At 36.9% G+C, this 12,682-nt stretch overlaps 1 protein-coding gene across 2 annotated transcripts; it reads left to right on the top strand.

The window, feature by feature from the left end:
* The first annotated feature begins 1,106 nt into the window (after positions 1-1,106).
* On the top strand, positions 1,107-11,968 carry LOC109858955 (protein phosphatase 1 regulatory subunit 37). Of its 2 annotated transcripts, XM_020436701.1 has the most exons (12): positions 1,107-1,750; positions 3,066-3,163; positions 3,626-3,772; positions 3,874-3,993; positions 4,181-4,331; positions 4,604-4,733; positions 5,069-5,222; positions 5,761-5,949; positions 6,043-6,162; positions 6,277-6,403; positions 9,059-10,394; positions 10,992-11,968. In XM_020436701.1, exons 1-12 carry the CDS (start codon positions 1,372-1,374, stop codon positions 10,999-11,001), a joined length of 2,961 nt encoding a protein of 986 aa, XP_020292290.1. In that variant the 5' UTR covers positions 1,107-1,371; the 3' UTR covers positions 11,002-11,968. The 2 variants fall into 2 exon arrangements, with proteins under 2 accessions (XP_020292290.1, XP_020292289.1); XM_020436700.1 differs by having other exon boundaries at positions 6,277-10,394.
* The last annotated feature ends 714 nt before the right edge of the window (positions 11,969-12,682 follow it).

Raw genomic sequence — 12,682 nt, forward strand, 5'->3', positions numbered from 1 at the left:
TATGAGATAAAAAAGATGTTTTGTATTTTAAAAAAATATGAACAATTGTGTTGAAAATTTTAATACAATTAATATTTTAACAACGCGTATCTACGATAAAAATAAGACAATAAATTTTGACCACACGCTATTTAAGTTCCGAGTAATTTTCTTGCGCACACGCGAGTTAGTGATCTCTTTTGCAAGATTTAAAATATTGTGTATTGCAGATTGACTTCGTTCGATCTTCGAACTTCGGTCAGTCGGCAAACTTGAAGCGTACATAGTTAAGATTTCTATAATAACACAATTTATCCATTTCCACTTCTACTTTGTTTACGTTATACAACAACGAGGAAAGAATGGAAATAATAATTTATTCTTGCCGAGATAATAAAACATTTGTATTGCCAGACTGGATAATTTCACGACTGTATGCATTTTATCCCGACGATTACCTTTCGCTCATCCGTAGAAATTTTCGAGGAAATCGAGTGTTTTTATTTTTTTATAATAAATTGTATCATAAAATAACTATCAATAATCGTCATGAATAATTTTATCTCGTTTTTGTTTTTTTATGTTTGAAGTATATCTTTGTGGCGCAAATCGAAATTAAGACAAGAATCTGAGGAATGCGTCAGTATTGTTTTTTTTCTCGCACGAGATGTAAAGTGTAATATTTTTTACTTTTTTTTTTTTAATTTATAAAATAAAATTAATTCTTATGGTAAGAACATGGTATAGCAAATTTGTTCGCGTAAAATATGTATTTATAAAACTATTTTTATATTTATTTATGTTAATTTTATAAATGTATATATGTATTCTCTGGTAATTTAGTGCAAATGACACAGACTTATTCTGTCTCTTTCTTTATTTTGTGCTGCGTGTCTCACTTTTGTTTCACTTGTTCAAACGACGGAGGCGCTGGTAATCTTCATTACATCATGAAGATACTGATCTAGTAGTCCATGATTATATATACATATATACAACATATGTATAATATGATGTATGTATACGTATATATGTGTATATATATAGCGTCCATCTGATCGACAGAGGGCGCTCGTAATTTTCGAGTTGGAGGATAAAAAAGATGGCGGATGCAGTACGCGCAGCGATTGTGTGTTTTCTTCAGGCGCGTTGACATCCGTGACGAGGAGCGTCGTGCAGCCGCCCGGACAGCGCGAGTGATAGCTGTCGCGAACAAGCACGAACGAGCGTGTGTGCGTGCGTGTGTGTATATGTGTGTGTGTGTGTAAGCGCGATTACGCGATTCCGTCGCACGCGTGCGTGAATGCGTGTGTATCTCCCCATCTTCGTGACTAACGCGAGGGACTACGTTTTCCAACGAGTGCCACGAAATATGTCAGAGGCTCCGGAAGCATGAGTGAGGGAGCGGATTCGGGGACAGTGCAGATTAGCGAGGATTCGTGTAAATCCACGAAGAATGACGGCAAACATGATGCAACGGCCGCGACGACAACGCCGTCGTCGTCGTCGTCGTCGTCGCTGCCATCAGCACCACCACCATCATCAGCACCGCCGTCGCAGCCGCAGCTATCGGCAAGAACAAGCACCGGCAGGAGGCCGCGCTTCGGTACCGGTGGTCCACCGCCGTCGCCCTATATGTGGATTGATGGCCGTCAGCTGCGCAGCGCTCTGGCCTGGACTAAGAAGTCGCTACCGCGACGTGTCAGCTTCCCCTCGAGCGACAATCATCTGGTGACAGGCTACTTAGAACCTGCCAACCCCTGGCGACATGGTGAGCAGTATGGTCGTGTATATCATCTTTCTGCGATATATGTGTGGGTGTGTGTGTGCGTGGGTATGTGTGTGCGTGTGTGTGCGTGTGTGTGTGTGCGCAGTATTCTCTTTATTTGATCGTAACAGGTTGAGCATTCATTCATTGCACTTAAGAATATATTTTAAGATACATACACCTGTCTGTTAATTTAAATTTATTGTGACATATTGGTGAGATATTGTGATTTATACTGTTTCACAATGGACAGTTGGTTTAGGTTGAGTAGCTCTGGTTAGTAGTTTATTGTTGACCTTTATGACACAGACAGAAGAAGATAATATAACAGGATTAATACCGACAGAACTTGATGCAACCAGTTTATGGATGTTATAGGATCTAAAAGAACATGTTCTGTACACAAAAAGATGAAGCATGATCTAAGTTTGCTCGTGTGATGTACTCGGACTCCAGATTTATTCCAAAAAAAAAAAAAAAACAAAAATTTTCAATAATTTTCTTCATTTTATACTGCTTTTTGTTGAATGAGTTTCTGACATTTTAATGTAGATAATAAGTACTGCTTGTTTGTTTAAATTTTTTTTTTTTTTTTTTTTTTTTTTTAATTATTTTAAGCACTAATACGCATATTTATTTATTCAATTTGATTGTACTGATTTGTCTCTGGTCTTTTATAATTTGGTTGTGCATTTTGTTACTATACTATCAGGTTTTTTTATAGACTGTGTCTTTCAAGTAGAAGATTTTGCAATATAACACTATATAAATATAATGTACTAATTATAAGTTTGATGTGTTGGACAGATTGAAGTCTGTCTCTCGCACAGCGTACAATAAAAAAAAACTTTAACAATAATGGTTATTACATGCAAATGTAAATTTACTATTTGTTATTGTGTGGTGTACAAAATAATAATTTTCAATAAAACATATAAATACTTGTAGAAATCTTAACAAATGTTATTAATGTTTTTCTTTATTTTTATAATCTGTTTTTTGTTTAATACAATTTTATCATGCGTGTAATATGTTATTATACTCCTTTTGTACTATATCATGTGCGTCAGTTACTCATCAAGATCATCCAAGTATTAGAGAAATTGAATATTTGAAATAATTGTTTTTTTTTTTTTAACATATTTGAAACATGATACGAAGATTTTTTTAAAGTTTCAAAATTTAAAAGAAATTTCGCATTTACACTTGCAAATGTAAGTATCTATATAATTTATATATATACACACACACGTATACATAGTAACATTAGTAATATACGTATGTCATATAAACTAAAGTCATCAATAATTGTTCTCAGCTGAAAATGTGAATCGTGAGGATTTAATCTTCGCTTACAAGGAGTCCTGTGCACGTCACAATACTGAACCTTTACAAAATGTTTTAGTTCAGTTAGAGGTAAATGTGCAATTTATTTTTCTTCATTATACTCTATTATTCTTACATATTACGATTATATTATTAGATGCTTTTTGTTATGCATGAAAATTACAAGAGATATGAAAGTTGAATGCGCATGTAATGATAAAACGAAAGAAGAACTTGGGCTTGCGAGAACTGGGCTTTTGTGCATAAATATGTTCAACTTGGTTGCTGACGCTAAACTAGTTTAGATAAAAATGTTTATCTTTTTTACTCTCTTTTTTTTTTACCGCGTTATTGTTTGAACATGCTGATTTTTAATAGCAGGATTTTTTAAATGCGGCTTCACTCATTTGCAGTCATTTGCTGCTTCAAAGAATGCATTTGATTCTAACCGAAGTTTAACGTTTGGCTAACTATGCGGAGAAGAAAAAAGGTTTTTAGTTTATTTGATATATGTATATATATATATGTTCTTTATTTTTTCTTGTTGCGTAGAATCTGGATATAACTCAAGATCGTTACGAAGAGTTGAATTTAAAAGGAGAAAAATTGAATCAGGACAATTCTGAACCGTTAGAAGAGATACTGAAGAGAGTGCAATTTAAGAAAATTAATTTAGAAGGAACATCTCTGAACGAAGAGGTAGTTGTCCGCAGAACACATGAATTGTTTCTTTTATTTTACTGTCAAGTGTTATTTGATATGCGCATAATTGACATAACAATAAGTAATTATTATTGCAGAGTGCTACAATAATATTTGATATGTTGGAATATTACGAATCTGCGAGATACTTAAATGTTTCGTCTAATCCAGAAATCGGAGTACGTGGCTGGCAAGCGTGCTCGCATATGATTAAGAAGGTACACACATACATGTATTTTCAGTGATGAAAAATTCGTTATGAAAATGTTTTTTTTTTTATACGTACATATCAATCTTTTCTAGTTTCGTTTTTTTTTTATTTTTCAACAAATACAACTTAGTTGAGAGATACGTGTTAAGATAATGTAACTAATGCAGTTCTTATTTATTCTTATTCGTTTTTAGACTCAGTGTTTAGAGCAGCTTGAAGCGAGAGACATAATGTTTAACGAACAAAACATGAACATTTTAACCCGTGCGTTGCGATTAGTTAGTCATCTACATGTTCTTAAATTGGAAAATTGTGGACTATCGGGAAGAGCAATCGTTAGCCTTGGTATTTATCATGTTGATGTTTAATGTTTTTTTCTTATATATATATATTTATTAGAATATATTACATATTGCATCTATACATGTATTTTTCTTAGTCTTAGATAACTCACCACATATTGATTGTAATAAAAATAGTGATATTTATATATAATTTACGATATAGCGAGAAACAAATATGTTTGAGAAACATTAGTGTGACAAAATCTTTGAGAATTTTTGTTACAATATTGTTTTTTTACACGTAAATTTATAACTCATTTGTTTTCGCAACAGTTACAGCTCTAAAAATGAATAGCGGCATACGGGAACTATATTTAGCCGATAACGGGCTCAATTTTCACGATGCTATACAGCTTGGATCTCTCTTGAGAATGAACAATCACTTGCAACTGCTCGATATTAGGTATTTACTACTTGATAATTAGAAATTGGCAAATATTTTTCTACTAAATTTTGTCTTGCAAAGATGCTCAAATATTTCTCTGTATTTAGTGATGTTTTTTTTTTTTTATTTTTATTTATTTATTTTTTTTTTTAATTTAAATCTTATAGATTTCTCTGCGAACTTCTCTTTGTAAGTTTAGTTTTAATAATAGAAAGCAGTTTATACTTGCACATTGAATTGCGTGCACACATTTGCTTTTCATCATTTTCAAACTCGCGCATATTGTGTACAAACGAGTAACGATATTAGTACATTCGTGTTTTTTTTTTTTTTTTCTGAAACTGTTTCTTCAGTAATAATAACGTCCAGGACGACGGTGTGCGTGATATATTAGAAGGTTTGATCAATCAAGTGAACGAAGATAAAACTGGCAAAGGGCTCAGTATCCTGATATTATGGAATAATCGCCTGACCAAGAAATCATCATCCTACCTTTCAAGGATTCTAGTATGTACTACAAACATCTTGTGAATTATATGTTGTCTTTATCTGCCAATTTTTGCACTTGTTTCATGCATAGCGACTATGTTTGCGGCTTGTATAAATCATATAACACGTATGATCTAATCCTTTGATATTAACATGAAAGGAACTATATAGGAGATAATCCATGGTTTTGATTATTTTGCTAGTAGATTTTATATTCGGCAAGATTAACTTCAATTAATCGAAATGTTCACCGCTATTTTTATACTTCTAATATTTTTTATCACATTATGTGTATATTGTGCTATTAACATACACATAGTTTTGAAAAAACTCGATCGAAAGAAAAAATAAAAAATAAGCGATCGAAAAAAAAAAAGCGGCTTCAGACAGCTTGAATATATTTTACCCGCAAAACGTTTTTTAAATGATAAAAATCTAAAAATATCTTAAGTATCTCAGACAGAGTAAAGAGTGAGACAAATAAAGCAATAAAAAGTATGCTGTTTGTAGCGTAAGGCGTTTGCTGCCCTATTATGCCCACAATAATTATGTTCAGGCATTATCGAAAACATTGGAGACTCTGAATATCGGTCAGAACATGCTGACGGATGAGACATTGAGCACCGTTAACGAGTCACTGAAGAAGAATCGTGTTCTTTTGCAATTGGGCATGCAATCAACGGAACTCACATGCGACGGAATAATCACACTCGCTGACATAATGGAGACAAATCAAGTTCTGCAAGTAAGTACCTTTCATATTGTTGGTTTTTTAAAATTAATCTTGATGTTTTTTTGTATTCATCGCTCACATATTATCTTTTTGTCATTTATACAGAGAATAGATTTACGAGACAATACTATTCAAATGCGCGGTATGAATGCTCTCGTGAACATTATGAAAAAAAACAAGACTATTACGCAAATCGACTTGGACGATAAGCCACGAATAAAGATAGTGAGTATCAATGCTTGTTACATGCCGAAAATGCGATAATGAAAGACATTCTTCGCGTTATTTTTATCCGATACTCATGTACAATATTATTTTCGTTTTTACTTCTGAACAAAGGATGGCCCTTTACATGAGTATACCAGAATGGTTGCGGAGATTCGCAGTTGCTGCGGTAGAAACGAAGAGCGTCGCCTGCTGGAGGAGTCAACCGAGGACACGGAGAGTCCACAGAATGCGAACTCCCGTAAGATTTCGCTTACCTGTCAGACACTGCCAACTCCACCATCACGATCTGCGACGTCGTTGGTCGCTGACGAGCCGACGGCGCGCGCCATGCTGGAGCCGAAGCGTACTAGCGGAGGCCGTTTACGCTCTCCGGCCCCCAGTCCCATCCCTTCCCCTGTAGCTAGTCCGATCCCCAGCCCGTCCCGAAATCGCTTTGTCGTGTGTCGCGTACCGGAAGCATCGTTGCGCTCTACCGACTCCTCAGCGTCCTCCTCACCGGTTACCCCACCGTCCCTTGGTTCGTCCCCGTGTTTTTTCCACAACGCTAACAGCGGCTCGTCGCGATTTCGCGTATCAGTTGTTGAATCGACAGGAGGCCGCTCGTCGCCACAGTCGGTCGTTGCTTCCTCCAGAAGCTCAGTCACTATCGGCTTTAATGTCACGGTTCATTCGAACGATTCCGACAATGTTGACAGCTCAACCAATAAAGCGATCAAAGCTGATCGCAATGACACAGCTGTGTCTGTAAACACGTTTAATGTAGCCTCAATAACGGAAAAAACATCATCAAATCAGGATGTTGCAAGGAATAAAGATTGTTGCGAAAAAAAGACGATAAACGAAAAAACGCAATCGAATGAACGCGTCGATGCGACGATGTTGCCCAGAACAAATGAGATCGTGACGTGCGAAAACGAACGTCATCAAAAAACCGGAGAGAAAGAAGAGATATCAGCGCGGAACAACGTTATCGGGACATTGCAGTCTGGAGGAGACGTAAACATTACAGCAAAATGTGAGAATTTTCGCAACAATGTGACTAATCAGAGCAACGTTACAAAAGATCTCGGGAGCGTTGCGACGACTGACAAATCGATTAAGGATGATTGCATTAAGTATACGAGTACAAAAGAACTACAGGTACCTGCTTATCCGAATAAGGACACAACTTCGACGAAGATTATGGTACTCGGGGATGAGAATCCGAAAAGCGGGATAATATCGCCCTTAAACAAAGAGTCAGAATTGTGTCTTGATCAAAGAACTTCGGGAAAGTTGTCTACTTGTGTTGAGGAATCTTCTGAAACGAGCACTGCGGAAACGTCTTTGACTCACGCGACAGAGTCACACACGCAAGAACAGGTTAGCACGTCTGTACAGAAACACAAGTCCAATCTGGAGAAGCTTCTGTCGTTGTTTCAGCATCCGGGTCATTTGTTCTCGAACGACGCCGCAGACACGAGAAACTCTTTGCAGGAGAACGTGAGCAGCGTGATGACGTTGGGTGACAAATTGCAACAGTATCTGAAGGAGACTCGGGCCAAAGTCAGTACCGACAATTCCTCGTGGCATTCCTCGGAGCACGAATCTCCGTCGAAGAGTAAATCAATGAAACTAAATGTACAGCAGCTACAGAATTTTACTGGCATATTTACGTCTTTCAAACTCGAACCTCACGCGAATCTTGTCGAGCAGGGCACCAAGCTTTTCGGTCAGATCAAGAATCAAGGGGCGAATGTAAAAGAGAAGGATTACGAAAGATCGACAAAATTTGACGTCGCTAAAGTGGACGAAAACCTCTTATTTGATCAGGAAAAAAATCAAATTATGAGAAACAATGGCGCGAATAACAATGACACGGAAAACAGTCAAATGACGAAAAATGACGAGAGTAATTTGTTCGATGAGGAGCAAAATCAGATTGAGAGAAACGATGAGACGGATTTGACCAGCAAAGAGGGGAATCAGATTGTCAGAAATGATGAAAACAATTTAGTCGATCAAAACACCAATCAAGTTTTGAACAATGAGAAAAACTTGATTGATCAGGCGGGGATACAGGTTGTGAGAATTGATGAGAAGGATTTGGGAAATCAGAAGAAGAAACAGACCGACGAGAACGTGAACGAGAGTTTTGAGATTGAGGATAAAAATCGAATTGTTCAAGAAATCACTGAAAGTGAAAATTTATCGGGTGGGAGGCAAAATAAGATTGCAACTGACGACGAGCACGATTTAAACAATTGGAAAATGGTATCTGATGCAGAACACAACCGAGATTCGGAAGATTGTAGTAAAGAAATTAGGATTAGGAAAAATAACAAATATTCCATAAACACGCAAGATGTAAACGTTAGTGAGGATGTATGTAGCGTAAATAACTTACAATGTACACAATTTAATCTTAGTAATCGACCGTTACCTGACAGTGTGCAATCAAAGGACAATTTTGCTGATAATGTAGTATTAGACGGCGGCTGTATCGCGACGAATGCAGCGTCATCGTTTATTAGCGAAGACACTTATAAGTCCGTTGCGTGTATAGATTTAAAGTTAGCGAATAAATATAAATATAAACATTGTGCTTTAGAATTAAGTAAGACTGATAAAGCAGGGTGTAAAAACGCAAGGTGTTGCGAAAATTTTGTTAGTGACGATGAGGATAAGGGAGAGCGCAACATTACGCAGGATTCGAAAATGGTAGAGCATAATTATGCCGAACGCTTGAAACGCGATAACTCAGAGATTTTAGATAATAATGACAATGCAAAGTGTTCGGAACGTAACGACACAATTGGGGAAGCGAATGTTTTAACGGTGAAAAGGACATGTGATACTTCGACGGACAGTATTAATCAGACTAGTGATAGTAGTTTTTTGATTTATAATATAGCACATAATAGAAAAGCTGTAAATAATAGCGTAAGTATTGCTAGCACGTCGATGTGTGCCACGGCGGATGACGATGCCATGATTCAATCTACGCCGGATAAAAATGAGACATCGTCGGTGGACGATGTCGAGACGTTGTCGACCGCATTGAAGGATGTTGATGTGAACGACCACTTAAGGGAAGAAATGACCGGTAACACATGTCGCATAATCGATCAAGATCAACGATGCGACTTCACGACGGAGGAGACGAAGGAGGGCCCGGCAGAAATCCTCGACGATGCTTGCCGCGATACCCGTCATCGTAGAAGTACAAGTGTAAATATTAAGATAGAACCGCACGAGTCTGAATATCTGACAAGTTCAGATATTCAGGAGACATCGGAGAGGCACTGCGAGCGGCAACCGAATATGCCAAATAACGTCAATATACATCGAACCAAGGAGGAGATCGAAACCTATTCGGAGAACTCAACTGACGACGACAAGCGGATCGATCCGACCATCCTTGTTACGCCGTACGAGGCGTCCGCGACTCTAGACAGATCTGATGCTGAGGAACTAATTTTTTGCATGACCGACATATCCACGGACGGCACGTCCATGGAGGACGAGCTGTCACCGAGTATCATATCCAGGAATTCGCCGAATGACGTCGTTAAAGCGGCAGAATCGTTCTTCGAACTGCCAGCTTTGAGGACCACATCAACGGCCACGCTGCTGATCGAGAATTCTGAGGACATACACAGGAATAGTCAGGATTCGGGAATCGAAGAGGCCATTCTTGCGATCGTCGATGCTGTCGAGACGGTGGACGCGCATCCGTTGCCGCTGCCACGTAGCAGTCTTCAGGAGAGCGTGGACTCCGGAATCGAATCGGAGTGTTCGTCGTTATGCGTCAAGGTGGAGTCAGCTGCCGAACGAACGTCCGAGTCCGTCGCAGTCTCCAAGAAAATCTCGCGCGACTACAATATCGCTCGTGATCGAGACGACGATGATGCGGGAGACGACGGCGACGATGACGACGACGACGACGACGACGACGACGACGATGAGGACAACGACGATGGTGGTGATGACAACGATGTCAACGACGAATTCGAGGAATTCACATCAGATTTTCTCGCGAGAGAGACACGATTGGTAGATAATGACAACGTGAACGACGACATTGCACACTCGTATCTCAACAGTATCAAGTATACAGTCGTCAACGCGGCGAGGTCCATCGCTGAAAGTGCACCGTTAGGAGTCGCAGCCACCGTTGACAAAGACAACGTCGCTCATTCGGCAACATCGGTGGTCGCGCATTCTCCTACAATCGTGCACGACACCAGGTGAGTATATCACCTATAGATATATTGGATGCTTTCTTTCTTTACAGCTTTATAATCTCGTTGCAAGAACATAAAATACGTTGCAAACTCCACTCGGCGTGCTGCTATTTTATTACGTATATAAATTTTCTCTGTCGATCTATCTTTTCAAATAAAAATTTATTCTTATCTTTATGCTTTATTTCTTTTACATAATTTTCTGTTTTTTTCCTCATTTTTGTGTATGTTTATTATCATTATCAATCATTATTATCAATCATTATTACATTTATCCCTTCTGTCTCCTGGTGGTGTATGATTATTTCAAAACACCTTTGTGTGTGTGTACGTGTACACATGTCACTTTTTATAAAGTTTACAACATCAAAATTACAAACAACTCACATACACACAAACACATTTTGGTTTATTATTGTTAATAAACTCAATTATACATCTGTCTCGTTCTTTTCTCTCTCTCTTGCTTTTTTCTGAAAAAACTTTTGCTCAGTTTTTTCTTTAAAAAAATTGCACACAGCTTTTATTTTTTCTTCCCCGAGCGTGCAAATATATATCACACTATTTAGAATATAAGAACAATGCTCTCTGTTTTTGCAGTCCAAAATAATAAAATGGAAATGAGAAAAAAGGAGGATAACAGCAGCAAAGAGAATGTGCTAAATGCAACGGAATATGACGATGACGAAATCGACGAATTTGAAGAGGTGATGAAGCAGCTCGAGCCAAAATATCGACGGTATGCCAACTGGCGAATCTGAATACTACGCAAAATTGTTTATCATTAATTTGGAAGGTAATACAAAACAAACACATGTTTGACTTCAAGGCTATAGGCTCGTTTACATCAAGTCTATAGATAGCGACAATTGTATATTGTATTTTTCATAGCCGTGTATGTAAATTCTTGATTCTTTAAATAATTTGTGAGCGATATTAAGGATCCTCGCTTTGTGAGTTCTATCGTTTTATATTTTTGAAATCAAACATTTTTTTGTATAGAACTCTGTTTTTCTTTTTTTTTCAAAAATTTATAGATCTTTCGAGCTGTAAGATGAGACAATGTAAACAAAACACATTTTGACGTGGTTTTTAACGACTCCCTGGTAGAGGAAAGTACGCATATATACATATAATATATAATTAGTAATTATTGTAAACTTAATTTTTAAATCGTAATAGATAAAAATAGTGTCTTATATATTAGTTAGATTTTGTCGGCCATTTTTTTATTTTTCGGAAAGAGGAAAGGAATAATAAAGCTGCCGGGAAGCAGGGAAAGATAAAAAATGTATAGCAGACGATCGATTCTAGTCTCGAAGACAGTCGATCTGTCAAGAAAAACTGTAAACTTAATATGCAACACTGTCTCTCGCCGCGCTATGAAACACACTGGCAGTGATCAATAATGCCAGTGCTTCTTAAACTTACAAGACGAGACATCAAAGAATGGAATTTGTAGTTTGTTTTGCGTGTGTGTGTGTGTATGTGTGCGCGTGTGTTTGTTTGTTCGTCGTGTATACGCCTCGAATTTCTAGACAAACTTTTTTTTTTTTTGCGAAAAAAAAACTTTTATTACAGATAAAATAGTTAAATATATAACAAAAAGATAAATATATCTGTCACAATTAACGTACTAATCAACGTAGAATTATCAGTTATCAATTTCTGTCGAAAATAGTTTAAGGAACACTGACTTAAAGAACATGGCAATTACCTTAAACGAAATACTTTAACGAAGTATTACTTAAATATACATCACTGTTAACTATATCTGAAAAACCTTCCTGAATGCCTTGCATGTACAGTATGTCGTAGAAAATATGGAAATCAGTGATAGATTACGCTTGTGAAAAAAGATTTTAAATCGATTTATATTGAAAGAGAAAAATCATCTAATAAATATAAGTTTATATTTTTATTTCGGTATCGTATATTGTATAATATATTAAGTTCTCTAAAAGAAAAAAACGTAACTCAACTTTCAACTTTCAAAGATGTAAATAGATATTGGAGTTACAAAATTTGTGTAGATTTTATTTTATCAAAGCTAATAGATTATCGAAACATTTAATGTTGAAGATTAAATCATTGTTTAGAAGTTTTGAACATTTATTAAGCAATATCGAAGCTACATAACAGCTTCATTGAAGATATATGGTTCTTGTTACTGATTATCATGTTCTCTGAGATGTTCTATATATATTTATATATGTATTTGTATGTGTGTGAATAGATTTGTAGCGTCTCGTATGTATGGTAATAATGAATGTGTCGATGAGAACGCGATC

The sequence above is a fragment of the Pseudomyrmex gracilis genome, unplaced genomic scaffold, assembly GCF_002006095.1.
Source record: "Pseudomyrmex gracilis isolate BER0280 unplaced genomic scaffold, ASM200609v1 scaffold_231, whole genome shotgun sequence".
Classification (NCBI taxonomy): domain Eukaryota; kingdom Metazoa; phylum Arthropoda; class Insecta; order Hymenoptera; family Formicidae; genus Pseudomyrmex; species Pseudomyrmex gracilis.